This window comes from Mesoplodon densirostris, chromosome 12 (assembly GCF_025265405.1).
Source record: "Mesoplodon densirostris isolate mMesDen1 chromosome 12, mMesDen1 primary haplotype, whole genome shotgun sequence".
Classification (NCBI taxonomy): domain Eukaryota; kingdom Metazoa; phylum Chordata; class Mammalia; order Artiodactyla; family Ziphiidae; genus Mesoplodon; species Mesoplodon densirostris.
Genome location: NC_082672.1, coordinates 17,757,864 through 17,779,390, shown reverse-complemented (window position 1 = coordinate 17,779,390; position 21,527 = coordinate 17,757,864). Strand labels below are relative to the sequence as shown.

General features: G+C 42.3%; 1 protein-coding gene across 2 annotated transcripts in view; it reads left to right on the top strand.

Moving 5' to 3' along the window:
- The window catches only part of SASH1 (SAM and SH3 domain containing 1), a 266,274-nt gene that overhangs the window by 13,425 nt on the left and 231,322 nt on the right, over positions 1–21,527 (top strand). The window contains exon 1 of one of the 2 annotated variants that reach the window (XM_060114657.1): positions 16,636–16,684. The exons of the other annotated variant lie outside the window; for it this stretch is intronic. Coding sequence (XP_059970640.1) covers positions 16,646–16,684 — 39 coding nt within the window. The 5' untranslated portion in view covers positions 16,636–16,645. Of the gene's footprint in view, positions 1–16,635; positions 16,685–21,527 lie in introns of those variants that run through there. 2 annotated transcript variants of the gene reach the window in all.

Below are 21,527 nucleotides of genomic sequence, written 5' to 3'. Positions count from 1 at the left end.
AAGAAGGCATATAACTTATACATCTAAGGGCACTCTGTACTTCTCACCTCTCACATGCCCTCCCTCACCTACAAAGGTAGCCATTATCCTGAATTTGTATTCTCACAGACTTTTTTTTTTTTTATATAAATTTATGTATTTATTTTTGGCTGTGTTGGATCTTCGTTGCTGCGCACTGGCTTTCTCTAGTTGTGGCAAGTGGGGGCTACTCCAAATAGCAGCGTGCGGGCTTCTCATTGTGGTGGCTTCTCTTGTTGCAGAGCACGGGCTCTAGGCGCGCAGGCTTCAGTAGCTGTGGCACACGGGCTCAGTAGTTGTGGCTCGCAGTCTCTAGAGTGCAGGCTCAGTAGTTGTGGTGCACGGGCTTAGTTGCTCCGTGGCATGTGGGATCTTCCCAGACCAGGGCTCGAACCCCTGTCCTTTGCATTGGCAGGTGGATTCTTAACCACTGCACCACAACGGAAGTCCCTCACAGATGTTTTAAGCAACAGAACTTCAAGGATATAGAGTCAGGGGCTTCCCTGGTGGTGCAGTGGTTGGGGGTCCGCCTGCCGATGAAGGGGGACACGGGTTCGTGCCCCGGTCCGGGAGGATCCCACATGCCGTGGAGTGGCTGGGCCCGTGAGCCATGGCCGCTGAGCCTGCGCATCCAGAGCCTGTGCTCTGCAGGGGGAGAGGCCACAACAGTGAGAGGCCCACGTACAGCCAAAAAAAAAAAAAAAAGAATATAGGGTCAGGAATTCCCTGGCAGTCCAGCAGTTAGGACTCTGTGCTTCCACTGCAGGGGGTATGGGTTCGATCCCTGGTCAGGGAACTAAGATGCTGCAAGCCGTATGGTGAGGCCAAACAAACAAAAAGAACTCAGGTCACTTAGCATCTTTTACAGATATAGAAATAAAAGGTGTTTTTTTTAAAAAAAAAAAAATATAGGGTCTTTTGGTTAGAGAATAAGAGAGGATAAGAGAGAGGGGTAAGGACAGGGAGGGAGAGGGAGAGGGAGAGAGATTGACTTGTTTGGCCTTGAAACATAATATGCTGGAGTAATTGTTTGAGGAAATAATTAGGAAGTAAAATTCAAGCAGCTTTGTACCCAATCCATAGTGTACTTATGGGACGCCCACAGGAGCAAGAACGTACACGCACACTGAACATACGTGATGCCAATGCCTTCTCTCCCGCTCCAGCCCTTCTCACTTCTCCCCTCACGCCCTCGTGGGAATCCGACACAATTGTTGAACCAGTAGGTAAGGTCTGAAGTGGGACTGCCTGCACTTGAATCCAACCTCCAACACCTGCCATCTGTGGCCTTAGAAAAGTTGCCTCCCATTTCCAAAGTCCCCTTTTTTACCTGGAAAATGAGGATGAAGCTGACACTATCCACCTGCTACAGTTGTGACATGAGCTAAATGAGATAAGCACCTAGCACCCTACCGTGTTTGTATTACTTTACATTGTGGCCTCTGGGTGTTTGCGGGCCCAAGAAAAGCCATTTCACAGGGTGGTAGCCAGAGGACCCTTGACAAGTTTTGGCTGAGGACATGGTATGACATTACATTTGTTTTTCAAAAAGCCATGAGACGCTATATATTTTTCTCTTTTCCACTATTTTCCTTAAGTTCCAAGATGCCTGAGTAGGGTTTCCTATGGTAATTCTGGTAGAAGTTTTACCCCCTTTCTCTACTTTTCAAGTGAAGAAACGGTCTAAGCATGAATCACACCTGCAACCCTGAACTTACTTTTCCTATGTTCTAACCAATTGAGCCAAGAGACTCCAATGGTTTTCAGTCCAAACACACCTAAAATGTCTGGATTATAGGTTTGGTGACCTATGATAGGCAGGTGCCTCAGATTCTTGCTCTGTTACCTGAACCTCCGGTTGTTTATATGGGTTAGAGATGGAAGGGATTGTATGGGGTAAGGATTGAAGTTTAGCTGTAGCTAAACTTAGGAATAATCCAGTGATAGTCAGTGGTTGTTAACTTTCTTACATCATGAACATCTTTTAAAATATGATTCTTTCCTAAAGGATGTGTTCTTTCTCTTTAAAAAAGCACATATGCGGGCTTCCCTGATGGCGCAGTGGTTGAGAGTCCACCTGCCGATGCAGGGGACACGGGTTTGTGCCCCGGTCCGGGAGGATCCCATGTGCTGTGGAGCGGCTGGGCCCGTGAGCCATGGCCACTGAGCCTGCGCGTCCGGAGCCTGTGCTCTGCAACGGGAGAGGCCACAACAGTGAGAGGCCCGCGTACCGCAAAAAAAAAAAAAAAAAAAAAAAAAGCACATATGCACATTCACATAAAATGTTTACAACCAAGGGAGTTGAGATCTCCCTGAAGCTAATTCATAGATTCTCCAGTAAGAAAATCTGAGCTTATTAGGAAACTAAGACCCAGAGAGAGAGGTCCAGAGACTTGCCCCCAGTCACACAAATATTTAGCAGCAGAAGCAGAACTGCAACGCAGGCGCCCCACCAGCCAGACTGCTGACCCACCCTGCCTTGCCTCCACTTGCTGCCCCAGGAGTCAGCAGGGGAAGCCTAGCGGGTCAGATTTCAGGGCTGGGGCACGAGTAGGGGTGCTGTTCTTGCTCTGAGTCTCTGATGCCATCAGGATGCGGCTGAAGATCTAGAATGCACTTTTTTTCCTCAAGATGCCTCTGCAGCACTCAAAACAATACCCTAAGAAGTCCGTTCCTAATGGCTTCTTAAGCGTCTGTAGGGTGATGGTAGGGTGCCAGTGTGATCCACGGTGGCCCCTCCTCCACCACCAAGACCCACAGTGTGGCCTGGGTCAATGGCTCCTGAAGCCCTAGAAAATTAGGGATTTCAGGGACAAATATTTAGACTCTGGTGGCCTCTTACCATCAAGCATTCTACTGTGCCTCCGTTGGTGTCCAGTGGCCCCGGCTTTCCTTCAGAGTGTGTTACAGATCTTTTCCAGGCTCCTTTGGGGATGTGCACGCCCCCTGACACCATGGGCACGGTCTCCCCTCCTGCCCTTTGCAGTGGCCCAATAACCTTCACCAGAGACAGCAGCTAACTATTGGCGAGTTGTTCCCTTAATTCTGTATGAAATCTATGTTAATGCTTTCTTTGAATGTCTATATTTAAAACTATTTTATCTTGGATTTATTTTCCAAGCAGAATGCTCCTTCATTTCCTGCTTTGTATGCATGTGTGCATGTAATTAGTGACGGGTGTGTGTGTGTGTGTGTGTGTGTGTGTGTGTGTGTGTGTATTCCTCTTGTTTGCAACACCCCCAGTTGGGGATCATTTGTAAATTCAGTTAATGAGCATTTAACACATTCCCTTTGATGAAGCTGTTAAATCTGGGCTCCACACTGGCATCCCACCAGACACTTCCCCCTCTCCCAAGCCATTTGTGTTTACCTATTCTCAACTACTTAGTTATGGTTTCTTGTTTGTTGGCACAATATCAAACTAACCTTTTGTCCTGTCTGGAACACAGAGAGCTTCAGTTTTGTGAGAAAATGATTAAATCTGTATTCAAAGCCAATTTACTTTACTAGTGGGTTTTCATTTTCACCAAGCAAAATAGACTGTAGGCAGAACAAACATTCCAGGGTCACCCACACCGGGCATGCGGCAGCGACACATCAGCGATAGCTGTGGGCTTTTGCAAGAACAAATACCAAACTCAAAACCTGGGCTCCAGCTGTCAGAGAGTTTTCCTGGATTTAATTATAACTTGATCTCTGAAGAGGGCATGTGTGTCAAGTGTGCTTTTCAATCACTTTGAGGAAGCTGAGTAAGTGACAGGGCAGCCCTGGGATGTGCCTGTGAGATGAGCATCCCTGCAGCAGAGGATCATGGGAGTCATGCTCGACCCTGTCTCAGTCCCAGAAACACAGTCTCCTAGGTTAGAGATGTAAAAAGAAACAACACACAGGTGTCTTTAAATTGACTGTTTAAAACTCAGTATAATTAAAAATACAAAAACCATGGGAAGGGATTGAACTACATATTCATCTTCATGTGAAACAAGGACAACCTCCCGGGCTTCCTTGGTGGCGCAGCGCTTGAGAGTCTGCCTGCCGATGCAGGGGATACGGGTTCGTGCCCTGGTCTGGGAAGATCTCACATGCCGCGGGACGGCTGGGGCCCGTGAGCCATGGCCGCTGAGCCTGCGCGTCCAGAGCCTGTGCTCCGCAGCAGGAGAGGCCACAGCAGTGGGAGGCCCGCGTACCGCAAAAAAAAAAAAAAAAAAAAAAAAGAACAACCTCCCAGCTTAGAAAAATCCCTCCACTGCTTTATTTCTTATCTGCCATGGGTGTGTGCCTCATGCACCTTTCCCCAACCTCAAGAATGATAGTTTAGTTCTGTAATTTCCTACCTCTCGGCAAATTCCACACCAGTCCTAGAGCTGACACAGACATACACAGGATAAACACACACACACACACACACACACACATATACACATACACACCTGGTTGAACCATCAGAAAAATGTCCTGGTAGCAATCAGATTATGATTTCTCACCTGGTTCTCAGCACCTGGCCCCAGAGTCTATGCTTCTAAATGGCAACATACATGTTGCCCAAATCATTTACATACGAGCCTGACTACCTAACAAAGACCAGAGAAATTTCTCAGAGATTTCACCTTCCAGCCTTTAGGGTAGCAGAGAGGCAGTTAACTGGAAATGACCCAATCTCCCACCGTGTGCAACTTTTCCATTTTACTGGGCAAAACAAACAGATACTAGGTCAGTTTCAGTGGATTATTTGGGTTAATTATGTCAGGTCACCTGACATGATCCATAATTTGAGAAGCATTTTATACTTTGAGCTAATAGGCAGGGAAGGAGGAGGGAGGGAACCGCTGGTGTTGACCCAGGGAGAAGGCGGAGTAAGTGGCCGGGCAGCCCTATGATGCATGACTAACGTTGTGCAAACATGGCCATCCGTCCATCCGTGTGTAAAGGTGTGATCCTACCCAATCCTACCTGATTTCAAACGCCTCACAGGCTCAAGCTTAGAGCCCTTAACCTCATGTTTGTTGCTGTTTTCCTTTCCTGTTGATCTGAGGGTAAAAGGCAGTGAAATGGTTAGAGGGAGGGGCCCCCCTCCACAGGAGTCTCCAGGCCTGTCTGATGCATCTGGCTGGATGGCGCCCCCATGGAGGTCCTCACAGTAGCCAGTGGTAGCCTTTGCCATTGTCCAGAGTAAACTTAAAGAGAAGGCTTTCAGGCAAATGTTTCTTTTTAAGCTGATTAGCCTCAGAGACGTAGATAATTGTTACTGATAAAGCCATTGGATTCGGAGAACAACTGAAAATAGGAACCTAGAAACAAGTGTAATGAGTATTGTACATGGGGAAATAGGAGTTGGAGATGCTACTTCCTTTAATATATAACCAGAGGGTGATTTGATTTCTATCCTGCCTGCATACATGTGTTGTATAGCAAGTGTGAATGCAAATAATAATCATGAATTCGGTGAGGAAAGTCTAAGTTTCAGTGCATGTTCATTTGTATCTGTGATTACAACCAACACCCTTAGCTTTTCGTCTTTGATGCCCAGATATATGGTAAGAATTTCCCTTCTCTCTCCAAGTTAAGAATTGGGAATTAAATTAAAAATTATTGTTATAGATTTCAATATGTTGTACCAAAGAGATGAAAAGGCATCTTGTCTTCCAGACTGCCTTTTTCTTTACACAATCCTACCCTCTACCATTCCTGACATTTTCCTGTCATTCTACTTGACCAGAATAGTTGTATTTTTGATAAAAGCCCAGGATAATTAGGACAACTTTTTTGTAGTGTTGATGCTCTTTAGTAGTGCTTTTAGAATATCATTTGGCCTGTGCTCAAATTCTTTGAAATATTTCTCATGTGGAAGACTGAATATCATAAAAATGCTTGGACTGTGGTGTCACTTTTTTGGTCCTCACATTACTAACCCCTACTGGGAAATCTTCAGAATATCTTAAAGTAATGGTCTAACCCATGTGGTCAGGTCTGGGAGCCAACTCACTGGGAGGGTCAGCCTCCCAAATGCTCATTCGTTCATTGAAAGTACAATTAAGATGGTGTCACACTGAGGGGAACACAGTGTACCATTTTTCAGTGTCTTTTAAATATTGAATAAACCTGAATTTCTGAAATGTAAGGGCCTTCAAGGGTATCAAAGCTTTCTCTTTACTTTTCTGGAATGAAGTTCAAGTTTGTTTAAGTCCTGTTTAGCAAAACGCAGATTATATCAGAGAAGGGGGAAAAAAGCTGAACTTTATTAAGGCATGCCAAGGCTCTGCATATGGCTGAGCGCCAATGAATTTCTCCTGTGACATGTTTTATCTTGCATTCTTCTCACTAGTCTGAATTATGACCTAACTGGGCCAAGATTGTCCAGGCTATAGAGACTTCCCAACTAAGAGCAAATACTAAATTTGGAAAGTTCTATTCTCATTCAATAAAGTAAGAAGCTTTAAAAGCAAAGAGATCAATAGTGAAAACATGCTATTGTAGAATTTCCACTAAGGTCAGTCTTGTGGCCTCTACTTGTGTTGGATCAACTGAGTTGACAGTGACAAATTTGGGAAGTGAGTTTTGACTGTCTTCTCTCTTTAATCATCTACAATTCTTCTTTCTTTTCTCTTCTAATGGCATTTCTTTCCCTGTTCTTTTTAATTCTCTTTCCTTATCAAAACAAGACAAGATATGATATTTTCATTTCTACCTTGGCTGCAACACATTCATACCTCTGTATTGCCTTTCCCAGGGCATTTGCGCTTAAAGCTGTTTTCTCTGTTTTTAGAATAAAGGGTTGTCCATGATTAAAGACATTTCAAATAACAGCATGCAGTGGAGGGAGTTTTTTTTTGTTTGTTTTTTTGTTTTTTTTTTTTTTTGCGTTATGTGGACCTCTCACTGTTGTGGCCTCTCCCGTTGCAGAGCACAGGCTCCGGACGCGCAGGCTCAGCGGCCATGGCTCACAGGCCCAGCCGCTCCACAGCACGTGGGATCTTCCCGCACTGGGGCACGAACCCGTGTCCCCTGCATCGGCAGGCAGACTCCCAACCACTGCGCCACCAGGGAAGCCCGAGGGAGATGTTTTAAAGGACAGAAAAGTAAAACTTTTGTTCATTTTAAGGTCTTGAAAGACCCACTTAATAGGTAGACTAGGTCACTGAGATCATATCTACTCCCGTTTCTTCTATTTACCTTAATCCTCATACTTGCTCTTCTCTGAGCCAACTCTCTGAGATACGGGGTCTCAGAGGCCGTTTTACCTGTGCTCTCTCTGCCCTCTGTTTCACCAGCTAGAGTGGACATCTGTGATTTCTATAATCTGCCCACTCTATAATCCCTTTTCTGATAACAGCATCCAATTTTCCTTTGCAGCCCACTGTTGCCCACTGTCTGTCTACGTGGTCTAGTGAGATTGAATCCACCTCCAGATCTAAAGTTTCTCCTGTGATGGAGGCCTAGCCATTCACGAGAGCATCACATGCCCACATGGCCACTCTGTTTAGTTCAGATAAGGGCCAGGCAAATCATAGTTGATCTCAGGAATTTTGCTGGAACTACTGAAAAGAGAGGTGCTTTTTTCTTCCTGTTTCTGAGATGGTTGATTTAAGCCTGGAGCTGCTGGTGGCCATCTTCCCACCATGAAGATACGCCTGCCTAAGATTCAATCAACACAGAGAAAAGCAAAGCTTAGGGAAAGAGAAACACAGATCCCTAAAGATATTCCTCAGGCCTCCCTGGTGGCGCAGTGGTTGAGAGTCCGCCTGCCGATGCAGGGGGCGCGGGTTCGTTCCCCGGTCCGGGAGGATCCCGCGTGCCACGGAGCAGCTGGGCTCGTGAGCCGTGGCCTCTGGGCCTGCGTGTCCAGAGCCTGTGCTCTGCAATGGGAGAGGCCACAGCAGTGAGAGGCCCACGTACCGAAAAAAAAAAAAAAAAAAAAAAAGATATTCCTCAGCACTGGAATCTACCCCTGATATTTCAGTTATGGGATCCAATAAATTCCCCTTGGTTTCAACCAATATGAACAGGGTCACTGGCAACATGGAAATCCCACACTCAGTCAGCAGCCCAGGCCTGAAACTTTCTTTCCCCTTCCCGCATCTGTCTCATCCTCTTTCACATTAAACCCAGCCTCACTCTCATCCACAACAGTGAAGCCCAGAGATTAGTCACTTCAAGCCTTCAGCATCCAGGACATCCAAGGAGACAGAAAAGTACAGCTCTAGCAGCTGCTGAAGGAACCCTTCAGGGTGTGAGTCTGGGAGAAGCGCAGCAGGAGGAGAGGTACAAGGGGCATTCCTACAACCCAAGAAGCAATTGTCCTAGGCTAGGGTTGGGGAAGGCGGGGACAAGGAAATCCTAACTATTGAGGGAAGGGGTGCAAGACCCACACCTGTACTGGTCTGTGCACCTGATGACGATGGTGGTGGAGGTGGTGACGACACATGGAATCTGGGTACACAGGTCCACGCTGACACCCTTTATAGATCTTACAAAGCTCAATGTGATCAGAAAATAAAAACCTAAAAATCTATGCACAGTCAAACCAATTACAATTATTTACATGGAATGCATTCCATTTGTGCCTAATTACCATGAAACATAATATGATTAGGTACTTCACTAAGTATGTGTCAGATTAATTTAATTTCTTAGATTTTATTTGATGGCATCTATAAGCATGGTACATTCATGCTCTGGGTTCCCAGTGTGTTTGTAACACATACAAATCGGTCACCTGCCTACAACTTCAAAAAATTATAATGCCAAAGTATTTCTATCAATACTTGAGGAAATCAGGGACCAGAGACTGGTAAATAAGTGGCACTGTTCCTACAGTTTCCTTATCAACAGGGAGGCATCACCATCATATCTTGGACAATTACAGCCCAGTGAAGATCAGGTGGTGGATAACTTGCCCATATTTGTTTTAGGCAAAACCACTTCAAAAGGAATAATATCAGGAAGAGCTTTAAAAAGGTGAGAGGTTGGGGAATTCTGATGGTCCTATGGTTAGGACTCGGTGGTTTCACTGCCGGGCCTGGGTTCAATCCCTGGTCAGGGAACTGAAATCCCACAAGCCGTGAGGCACGGCCAAAAAAAAAAAGAGAGGTTAATGCAAAGATGAGGCTGTGTGGTAGAGGGAAAAGTGCATGGGGGTAGAGTGAGGCAGACCTGCCTTCACTCAGCCTCTCTGAGCCTCAGTGTTCAGATCTGTAAAATGGGAGTCATATATCCTACCTCACTGAATTGATGTAAGGATCACATGAGAAGATGCAGGATTGTCCAATAAATGCTAGCTATTATCATCTTCAGAAAAATGTGGAATTCAGCATGAAGGTAGCCTTCAGTGAGTAAGACCATCTAATTCTCTCTGCCTGAATAGAATTTATAGGAAAACTGATTCACTAAATCAATATGAGCCCGAAACTCCTATATTAGTTTAAACTTATGAAGTTATGTTTATAGGTCAAAAAGTGGTCCAGTATTGGCAGTTTCATGTGGTTCAATCTAATCTGAGTAACGGAAATTACTTCCTCCCATCTGTCCATCCTCAGGGCCTCCAAACTGTGAGAGCCATTCACCCATCTGATGAGGCAGACTAAGCTTTCTCCAAGAATGCTAAGCAAAGCCAGCTCTCAAGAGAAAACCAAGAGAGATGGAGGGACAGGCGAGATGTGACTGATCTATTAAGTAGTGAAATGCTCTTTGAAATCAAATGAAAGCCAGAAATACAGGCGGAGGTTAAGAAAGCCACAGCTTGGGGCATAAAATAGTTATTGTTATCTTTGTTATTGCTGGTCTCCTGGAGGCATTTGAAGACTCGGTATAAGGGAAAGAACGGAAACATCCAGACATGGCAAAGAAGAAAAGATTAGAACCAAGAAAAATAGATACTAAGATTTAAAAGAATTTACTTAAGTTCCTCCTGAAAAAGAGCAGCTATCATCTTTAACACTGGTAGCAAAGATCAGACAAAAGAAAGAAAGAAAGAAAAAAAACTGAATATGGAACAGGAAGGAAATACCTTTGTAAAATGTACTTACTGAAGTGTTTTTAAGTGTTACTTGAGATTAGAAAGTAGACAGAATTGTCTTCTGTGTTGATTTGTTCATAGAATCATGCAGCTGGAAGACATAGTTGAGTCTTATTTCCTGCCTCGGGAAGCTATATAACTAAGCCATCCAATTTGAATGGTTATCCAGTTCATTTTTTTTCAAGGTTTTAAACCACACCCTGCCCTGAGTTCTGAGCTTGCCTGTCACCCACCACTGACAGAGGGTGACACCCCTCTCCCCCAGGCCCCCACCCTGCTTCATCCTGGGATATGGACTAATACAACCTTCCACAGAAACTGGATTTTCTTTGGTGCATGGATATTATTACAGATATTAGCAATACTCGGCCTTCCATCACTTCTGAGTGTGTTGGCCTATGGGCTGTACGACTCAGACACAGCCTCTAGAAGGCTCCGCACCTGGAAGAGAGCTGTGTAGGACATTCTGCTCCAATGTTGAGTCTCACGGGAGCTCAGTGACTGAGGACGTGGCTCAATCAGGGCAGAGCAACAAAGGCAAATGATACATGAATTCCATCAATCATAGGCTCTATGCCAGGCTCTAAAAGGTCTACTTAAATCAACAGGAGCCCAGAGAGGGGAATCAGATCTACCATGATCTATAATGGTCTGGAAGGGCTCACTAAACCTAGATGTAGGTCCCTACAGAGTGGCCACAGAGCACCTTGCAAACCCGAGATGATCCAAACCTTATAGGTGGTCAGTGGTGCTGACAGTGACCCTCCAGATGTGCTCAGAACCAGATCACCCCTGGACTAGCGGGAAGCAAAGAAACTGCCCTTTGTCTCCTCAGATGTGGCTCCTTGCCTGCAACAAGTCAGCAGCCTAGGAAACATCCCTAGTGGGGTTACAATTCTGTCGATAAATGTTCAAGGAAGTGGCCTTGAACTGTTTGCTTTTCTTCCCTTCAGAATGCAAGTGCACAGATTGTCTTGCAAGGGCTTCAGGGATGTCTCGGTATTCCACTTGCTGCATCTGGACCCTGGGCAGCGCTGTGAATGGGTGCTTTCCCCTGTGCCTGGCACACTTGCCCTTCTCCGCAGCTGCTCCCTCCCAGGTGGCGAGGGCAGGGAGATGCTGGAGACCCAGAGCCAGCGAGTCCTGGATGGAGAGGGGGTTTGAGAAATGTCATTTATGCCACTAGTGCTAAGCTCTAAATTTTCTATAATCTGCATGCACCCTGTAGCCTGTCCAAAAGGCAAAGTGAGTTAGAATCCTGGGGGAAGCTATCAGCTAGAATCTTCCCACAGGTCACAAAACACTGTGTTTTGCCATCTGGGCTGTCACATGGCCCCTACCTTAGTTCAACCATGCCAGTTATTCCTGAGAGAAGGAAAAGGAAAGGTTCTATTCCTTTATCAGAACTTAGGGAGTATTTGCTCTTCTTATACACTCAGAGAACATTAAGATTCATCTGGGAGCAAGAGAAACCTGAGAAAGAGTCATTGGCCTAGTTTGGGTGCCTGAATGTTTCACGGGAAATCTTGGAATTGCAGTTGGACCCTTGCCACAATTCTGGGGAGACCAAGGGGAATGTGTTCTCTGAATAGCACGACATGTGTATGCCTGCCACACCTGGGCTGGCCCCATCAAAGAAGGATGCTCGCAAAGCGCTGGGCACTCCCATGTTTCTGGAGTGGCCCACTTAGATTTTGCACAGAGAAATTCAGTTCTGTGGCCAATGAATTCCTTTGCAGATGTGTTTTTGGCCACAAGAGAAGGCAGACAAGAATACAAATGAGGCCACAGAGCCAGGAAACTGTCACTTGTTGGCGACCAAATGGAGACCAGTGGCAGAAACCAGGAATAGTCGAGAACATGTTCTTCACGGTCAGAATTGTACAAATCCTGGATTCTTCCCTTACTACTAAGGCCCTGGACAAATTACCCAACTCCTCTGTAGGGATGGGTGATAGAACCTTTCTCACTGGGATGAAGTCCGAATAGGGATGATGGTAATAGGTCCTTTCTCACCAACACGTGGGAAGATTAAAGAACATTTGGTACAACATTTACCTAGAATCCAGCCTAGAACATAACTAAGTACTTGATGCATGGTGGCTGCTGTTATGTTTATTATTCTTACACAGAAAGGACTGCACACACTAATGCCCCAGGTTTTAAATAATACTTCATAAATGGCAGTGCGGAGCTGTGAACCTCAGCTTCTCTGATCAAATCCCAAGCCCTCACTCATAATGGAGAAAGAGCGTGGAGCCAAAAAAAATGGCTTGCAAATATCCACTGCCCTTCTATCTTATTGCGTGGAAAATCACCTGGAAAAAGCACCAGATTTTTTCTGAAGTTATTCAGCACCTCAGTAGTTTCTAGCCTCCACTATCTGTGCTACACATTGACATTTACCTTTCCCAAAGAATGGGAGTTAAAACCCACTACCACAGCCATTGTACTAAACTGCATCGAATCTGGTTCCCACTTTTTTTTAATCAGTTATACGTATACATATGTTCCCATATCCCCTCCCTTTTGCGTCTCCCTCCCACCCTCCCTATCCCACCCCTCCAGGTGGTCACAAAGCACCCAGCTGATCTCCCTATGCTATGCGGCTGCTTCCCACTAGCTATCTACCTTACGTTTGGTAGTGTATATATGTCCATGCCACTCTTTCGCTTTGTCACAGCTTACCCTTCCCCCTCCCCATATCCTCAAGTCCATTCTCTAGTAGGTCTGTGTCTTTATTCCTGTCTTACCCCTATGTTCTTCATGACATTTTTTTTCTTAAATTCCATATATATGTGTCAGCATACAGTATTTGTCTTTCTCTTTCTGACTTACTTCACTCTGTATGACAGACTCTAGGTCCATCCACCTCATTACAAATAGCTCAATTTCGTTTCTTTTTATGGCTGAGTAATATTCCATTGTATATATGTGCCACATCTTCTTTATCCATTCATCCGATGATGGACACTTAGGTTGTTTCCATCTCCGGGCTATTGTAAATAGGGCTGCTATGAACATTTTGGTACATGACTCTTTTTGAATTATGGTTTTCTCAGGGTATATGCCCAGTAGTGGGATTGCTGGGTCATATGGTAGTTCTATTTGTAGTTTTTTAAGGAACCTCCATACTGTTCTCCATAGTGGCTGTACCAATTCACATTCCCACCAGCAGCGCAAGAGTGTTCCCTTTTCTCCACACCCTCTCCAGCATTTATTGTTTCTAGATTTTTTGATGGATGGCCATTCTGACTGGTGTGAGATGATATCTCATTGTAGTTTTGATTTGCATTTCTCTAATGAGTAAAGATGTTGAGCATCCTCTCATGTGTTTGTTGGCTGTCTGTATATCTTCTGTGGAGAAATGTCTATTTAGGTCTTCTGCCCATTTTTGGATTGGGTTGTTTGTTTTTTTGTTATTGAGCTGCATGAGCTGCTTATAAATTTTGGAAATTAATCCTTTGTCAGTTGCTTCATTTGCAAATATTTTCTCACATTCTGAGGGTTGTCTTTTGGTCTTGTTTATGGTTTCCTTTGCTGTGCAAAAGCTTTGAAGTTTCATTAGGTCCCATTTGTTTATCTTTGTTTTTATTTCCATTTCTCTAGGAGGTGGGTCAAAAAGGATCTTGCTGTGATTTATGTCATAGAGTGTTCTGCCTGTTTTCCTCTAGGAGTTTGATAGTGTCTGGCCTTACATTTAGGTCTTTAATCCATTTTGAGCTTATTTTTGTGTATGTTGTTAGGGAGTGATCTAATCTCATACTTTTACATGTCCCTATCCAGTTTTCCCAGCACCACTTATTGAAGAGACTGTCCTTTCTCCACTGTACATTCCTGCCTCCTTTATCAAAGATAAGTTGACCATATGTGCGTGGGTTTATCTCTGGGCTTTCTATCCTGTTCCATTGATCTATCTTTCTGTTTTTGTGCCAGTACCACACTGTCTTGATTACTGTAGCTTTGTAGTATAGTCTGAAGTCAGGGAGCCTGATTCCTCCAGCTCCATTTTTCGTTCTCAAGATTGCTTTGGCTATTCGGGGTCTTTTGTGTTTCCATACAAATTGTGAAATTTTTTGTTCTAGTTCTGTGAAAAATGCCAGTTGTAGTTTGATAGGGATTGCATTGAATCTGTAGATTGCTTTGGGTAGTAGAGCCATTTTCACAATGTTGATTCTTCCAATCCAAGAACATGGTACATCTCTCCATCTATTTGTATCATCTTTAATTTCTTTCATCAGTGTCTTATAATTTTCTGCATACAGGTCTTTTGTCTCCTTAGGTAGGTTTATTCCTAGATATTTTATTCTTTTTGTTGCAATGGTAAATGGGAGTGTTTCCTGATTTCACTTTCAGATTTTTCATCATTAGTATATAGGAATGCCAGAGATTTCTGTGCATTAATTTTGTATCCTGCTACTTACCAAATTCATTGATTAGCTCTAGTAGTTTTCTGGTAGCATCTTTAGGATTCTCTATGTATAGTATCATGTCATCTGCAAACAGTGACAGCTTTACTTCTTCTTTTCCAATTTGGATTCCTTTTATTTCCTTTTCTTCTCTGATTGCTGTGGCTAAAACTTCCAACACTATGTTGAATAAGAGTGGTGAGAGTGGGCAGCCTCGTCTTGTTCCTGATCTTAGTGGAAATGGTTTCAGTTTTTCACCATTGAGGACGATGCTGGCTGTGGGTTTGTCATATATGGCCTTTATTATGTTGAGGAAAGTTCCCTCTATGCCTACTTTCTTCAGGGTTTTTATCATAAATGGGTGTTGAATTTTGTCGAAAGCTTTCTCTGCATCTATTGAGATGATCATATGGTTTTTCTCCTTCAACTTGTTAATATGGTGTATCACGTTGATTGATTTGCATATATTGAAGAATCCTTGCATTCCTGGACTAAACCCCACTTGATCATGGTGTATGATCCTTTTAATGTGCTGTTGGATTCTGTTTGCTAGTATTTTGTTGAGGATTTTTGCATCTATGTTCATCAGTGATATTGGCCTGTAGTTTTCTTTCTTTGTGACATCCTTGCCTGGTTTTGGTATCAAGGTGATGGTGGCCTCGTAGAATGAGTTTGGGAGTGTTCCTTCCTCTTATATTGTTTGGAAGAGTTTGAGAAGGATGAGTGTGAGCTCTTTTCTAAATGTTTGATAGAATTCGCCTGTGAAGCCATCTGGTCCTGGGCTTTTGTTTGTTGGAAGATTTTTTATCACAGTTTCAATTTCAGTGCTTGTGATTGGTCTGTTCATATTTTCTATTTCTTCCTGATTCAGTCTTGGCAGGTTGTGCATTTCTAAGAATTTGTCCATTTCTTCCAGGTTGTCCATTTATTGGCATAGAGTTGCTTGTAGTAATCTCTCATGATCTTTTGTATTTCTGCAGTGTCAGTTGTTACTTCTCCTTTTTCATTTCTAATTCTATTGATTTGAGTCTTCTCCCTTTTTTTCTCGATGAGTCTGGCTAATGGTTTACCAATTTTGTTTATCTTCTCAAAGAACCAGCCTTTAGTTTTATTGATCTTTGCTATCGTTTCCTTCATTTCTTTTTCATTTATTTCTGATCTGATGGTTCCCACTTTTGAAAGAGGCAAAGGAAAATTTCATGAATGCTTAGTAAGTCCTTTGAGTTAATAAGACATTTACACATGCACACGTGATGCACACACACACACACACACACACAGTGTTGGCTTTGCTTTGCTTGTGAGTAAATTCTAATCTACTGTCCTGTTTCAGTAACATCACAAGAGAGTGTTTTGGATCTGGAAAGGTCTGAGACTGTGTCTAATCCAGTGTCTTCACTTTATAGATGAGCAAACAAAGGCCCAGGATAATGAACTAAGTGAGCCCCAGGTGTCCTGCTATCCACTTTAAAGGTGGCTTAAATGTAGCTTTGGGGGAAAGTAATGAGTTTTGATGCATCAGGTGGGTGGGCAGGCTCATTACAGGGGCATCTTGAACCCTTAGAGAAAGGAGCTCTCTGTCTGCACACATGTGTGCACACTTACGCACACACACGCGCACACACACACACAGACTACTTGCTCCCAATTTTGCTTTATCCTCAAATTTCAGAGAAGGAGCTGAAGTAAACACATCAACAATCAAGGCATTTTTTGAGCAGAATAGATCCATTATTCTTTGGGTGAGCAGATTCCAGATTCTGATTTCTGTTCTTAACTCAGCTTCTTCTCCCTTGGAGAGAGAGAGAGAAATGGAGAAAAAACGCAACAATGTTATTCCTAACAAGAACTCTTTCACCTTCTTTCTGAGGACTGATGAAAGGCAGCCACCCCACAGTGTAGAGAGGCATTTCCTCAGTGGCCTGTGGTACATTCAGGTTGAGCTGATGGTCAGCACCACGGTGGAGGCACGCAGAAGTGCACTCTCCCCTCATCTGAAGAAGTGCAGGTGCTTGAAGAAGAGTATGAAATTGTTCACAGCATGCCTTTCTCCCTCAGACCCCAGCCCAGGTGAGGGCTGCGTGATGACAGCAGTGCTTCACCTGCTGGGCAGAGCCAACTCTGGATTGCCCACACCTTGCCCCGCAGTGCAATTTCTCACATCCGACATTCTGACAGGCTATGTTCCTTCCTCTGCACTAGAGCAATGGAGATGAGGACACCGTACAGTTCTGGTAATTTCCCTGTAAGTGTTGGGAAGCCAACTGCTTAGTGTTCTACCAAGCAATGAAATTTAAAGTTCCGTATTATTCTAATACCACTTATATGTATTGACTTTATTAAGCCATTTCTAGTTACCATTAAAACTTATTGAAAATTCTTGTTACATTAAAGGAGAGCATACTTGTTAAAAAGCAAATTTCTATGGATATTTGCATATTCCTAAATACATTCTTCTTATATGAGTAATAGTGATGTTTACTTAGCATTTACTATGTTCCTTGGCCCAGTATTTCATGTGATTCTATGAGCCACATGATATTCATAGCCCCATTTTATAGATGAGAAAACTGAGGCTCAGGGGCCTTGAATTATTGACCCAAGGATGATTAGCTTAGAATACTGCTCTGTCGGAAATATCCTGGCAGTCCAGATGTTGGGACTCCACACTCTCACTGCTGAGGGCCCAGGTTCGATCCCTGGTCAGGGAACTAAGATCCACAAGCCACGTGCCTCGGCCAAAAAAAAGAAAAGAAAAGCATGCTGCTCTGTCAAGCTGTAAAGGTAGCACACTGGGACCTACAGAGCCCGGGTGTCCAGAGTTCTGTACATACAGTGTTCAATGCTCGTTTGGTGGCAGTTTGGAGGAAGGAGGCCAGGGCAAGGGAAAGAAGTGTGCTGAGGACAGGAGTCACCACGTGGAGGCTCTGACTGCCTCTTGTTTAAAGGATGTGGAAATTTTAGCAAAATATTGAAGGCACATTTTTATACTTGTGAAAGCAAAGGTCAAGAGTCAAAGGTGTGCAGCTCTGAGGGTTAACCTCTGTGTGAGGTTAAGCTAAGGGAAGAAAAGTCTTTAGAGAAGAGAATTTCTTTGTTGCTGAATTCTAGCATTTTCATGTGGCCAGCACTGCTCCTCCAAAAGCAGGAAGAAACTTCTGTTGGTTTTTTGTCTTTTTTTTAAAATTTTATTTGATTTATTTATTTTTACACAGCAGGTTCTTATTAGTTATCTGTGTTATACGTATTAGTGTATATATGTCAATCTCAGTCTCCCAATTCATCCCACTACCCGCCCCCACTGTCCCCCCTTGGTGTCCATACGTTTGTTCTCTACATCTGTGTCTATTTCCACCTTGCAAACTGGTTCATCTGTACCATTTTTCTAGATTCCACATATATGCGTTAATATATGATATTTGTTTTTCTCTTTCTGACTTACTTCACTCTGTATGACAGTCTCTAGGTCCATCCGAAAAAGCATACCGATAAGGAAGGGCCTGTAACGTGAAATCGGATTCATTCATCACAGGGGGTAGGACTCTGGGCCCTGGTGTAGCACTGCCCCACGGAGCCACTGCTGACCTCAGGGAACTACAAAGGAGAGGCCCCGTGGAGAGTCACACCACTGCTGTCACTTGGGAAGCCATTTTCTTCCTTAGTTTGTTTATTTTCCTGAGAAAAGATAATGATAAGACAGTCTGTTATGGATTTATTTATTAAGCAACTTGTATTTGATTATGACAACAGTTTAAGATGAGAGCACTGATATTTACTTTGAGCTACGGGTGTCAGATTTAGCAGGAAAAAAATACAGGAGGTCCAGTTAAATTTGAACTTCAGATAGACCATAATTTTTTTGTACACGTATGCCCCATGTGATATTTATATTTTTGTACCAATTATTGTGCAATTATTTGTATTTTATCTGGTAACCCTATTGAAACATCAATGTAACACAGCAGCACTACCTTTGGTAAAAACTAGTGCATGGCTATAACTTACAAGTTTTAAGGGAAATAGCATTCATTAAAAGAAAATACAATGAATTGCTGGCTTGAAAAAAGTTTTACTATAATTTCTTATTTGGCAATTCCCCACTTTAAGTCTATAAATTTGCTCTCAGAGAACCAACAGATAAACATATTTTCTCTCAAGTCAAGATATCATCAGGTAATTAATAAATAAAGCATACAGGACATTTTGCAGGCATTTAAAATACTTTGTAACTGTAGATAAATGTTTGTGTGTTAAAGGAGGGAACTCATTCAATGAATACAACAAATACCCATTGAGCACTCACTCTATCCTAGACATCGTTGAAGGTTTGGGGAGAAATAAGGAAAGAAAAAAAAAAACTTCCCTGTCCTCTTGGGTCTTCATTTTAGAGAACGGTTTTATGAGGCTGTGTGAATTTTAGACTATAACCAATCCCAGGAAGCTTAATGATATTTTGTGGGGCAATATGATGTTATAAAGATTTCTTTTTCATAATTTAGACTTTAGATATTTATTTTTCAGCATTTATTGGTGCTACAAGAATTATACCTCCTGATATTATTTAAATCCTTTAAGAAGTTCTCCAGATTTTATGCCTGAGAATTATATAAATTTAAGAAGCCTTTGGGGTAAAAGGTCAAACTGAATTGGGGGGCACAAGAAGCAAGACATTAATTCAGGACATTATCTTTAGTTACAAATTCTCAACTCTTAAGTAAGAGTAAATTTACAGGGTGCCTGTCCCATCCTCCCCACATATTTGAATGAAGGTTCTAGGAGCAGGGAATGTTGTCAAGATGTTGGGGAGGAAATGAAACTTTAAGTTCCTAGGGCCTGTTTCCATTGATGCATGGATATCAGTTTAGCAACATATTGTAGTCCTTATTCTACATTTGAGAGGTAGTATATTGCTTTTGGGTAGAAATGAATTAACTCTTTCCTATGACTACCTTACCATAACACACTGTCAGAAATGATTTAGTAAACTGAATATGGAAGGCTAAAAACCTTAATATAGTTCCAAGAAACAAATTGATTAGTGTGTCCTTTTTCATTAGTCTGATCAGATTCACAAGATGACTTCATGCTAATACTCATTTTCATAACCTCTATTGTCTGTCTCAGCAGACTCGAGGTTGGAAGGATGTAAAATGTTATCTAGTCTGACATGCCCATGTCCATCAGATGCTTATTTTCCCTATAGCATCCTCACCAAGTGGTCCAACGTTTTTAGGTACCCTAGAATAAATTTCATAGAATTGTTTAAAAAAACCCTCTTTGCTGCCCAGAAATAAGGTATTCTGTTCCCTTCATTTAGAGCAAGGAAACAAGATCAGGCCAGAGTTTCAAAAACCTTAAAGCAGTACAAAGTATTCCCTGTATGTTTTACTTGAGGGAAGAAAAATAGCTGATAAACCATTCTTTATTGGTGGCAATAGCAGTTCTATATCTAAAACCTAACTAACATTCTGTATCTAAATAGCATCTGTATCTAAAAACAACTAACATAATGATTATTATGTACCAAACACTCTACTAAGTCATTTTCATGTCATTTCTTTTTTTATGAAAAAAGTCATCATTTAATTTTCACAAGAACCTTAAGATAGCATCTTATGTTCTTGGTCAATAACGATGATCAGAGTGAGAGTTGGAGAAGTTAAGTATTTGCCTACCATTTTAACATTAGAGGGGACCTTTGGAATCATAGAATCCAGTCTTCTAATTTTCTAGGATTTGCCATGATATTTGTATCATAAAGTGAGAGTGGGAAACCTTAGATCCATGGTGCTATGATTTCATACAGCCTTATTCTCAAAGTCACATGATATGTCCCCATGCTACAAAAATAGTCTATACCTATGTATATCTATCTATCTATCTATCTATCTATATATATATATATATATATATATCTGGTAACAAATGATTGAAATTATTCTTCTCCCAATTTGACCATGGATAAGGTAAAGGAGATGAAAGTGTGCTTGATTCCAGGCACCTCTGTACTTTAAACTTGATTAAAAAATAAAAACATGACATCCAACAGCAGCAGAGTACACATTTATCTCAGCACAAGTGGAACATTCTCTAGGATGGGCCATATGCTAATCCATAAAACAAGACTCAATATAAAAGGATTAAAATCATACAAAGTATGTTTTCTGACCATTATGGAAATATATTAACAGAAGGAAATGTGGTAAATTCACAAATATAGGAAAATTAAACAATACACTCTTAAATAATGAATGGATCAAAGAAGAAATTGCAGGGAAAATTAGAAGATGTTTTGAGATGAAATCAAAGAAGAGTACAGCATATCAAAATTTATGGGATGAAACTAAAGCAGTGCTTAGAGGGCAATGTATAGCTGTAAAATGCCTATATTAAAAAAAGAAGAAAAGCTCTCTGGGCTCAGTTTGCAGCAACATGGCTAAATCCACCAAGAAGGACAAAATCATCAGTAAACACAATACCCTTATGGTTCCTACCTTGGGAAATTGGTGAAAAAAAATTGAAATCATCCTGCATTCTAAGTTCACTTGCTTTTCTATGGCAAAAGCAAGCTAAAGAGATGAACTGTGAGGATTTGGCACTCCAATTCCTACGTGAAAGTAGTAGCTGGTGGTGCCTGGACCTACAACACCACTTCTACCATCACAGTAAAGTTCATCATCAGAAGACTGAAGGAATTAAAAAAACACTAGAAGCTCCACCATTTGAAACATGGCTAACCCGTAATAAATGGGTTAACTTATGTAACAAAAAGAAGAGGAAGAAACAGAAGGGGGGAGGGGGAGAAGAAGAAGGAGGAGGAGAAAAAGGAGAAGAAGAAGGAAAAGACAAAGATGGAGAAGAAGGAGAAGAAGTGGCAGAGGAGGAGGAAGAAGAGGGATCTCAAATCAATAACCAAATCTTCCATCTTAAGAAACTAGAAAAAGAAGAGCGAACTAAACTCAAGGCAATCAGAGAGATGAAATTTAAAGACTAGAGCAGAAATCAATGAAAGAGACTCTGAAAAACAATAGAGAAAATCAATGAAACTAAAAGTTGGTTCTTTGATAAGATCAACAAAACTAACAAAG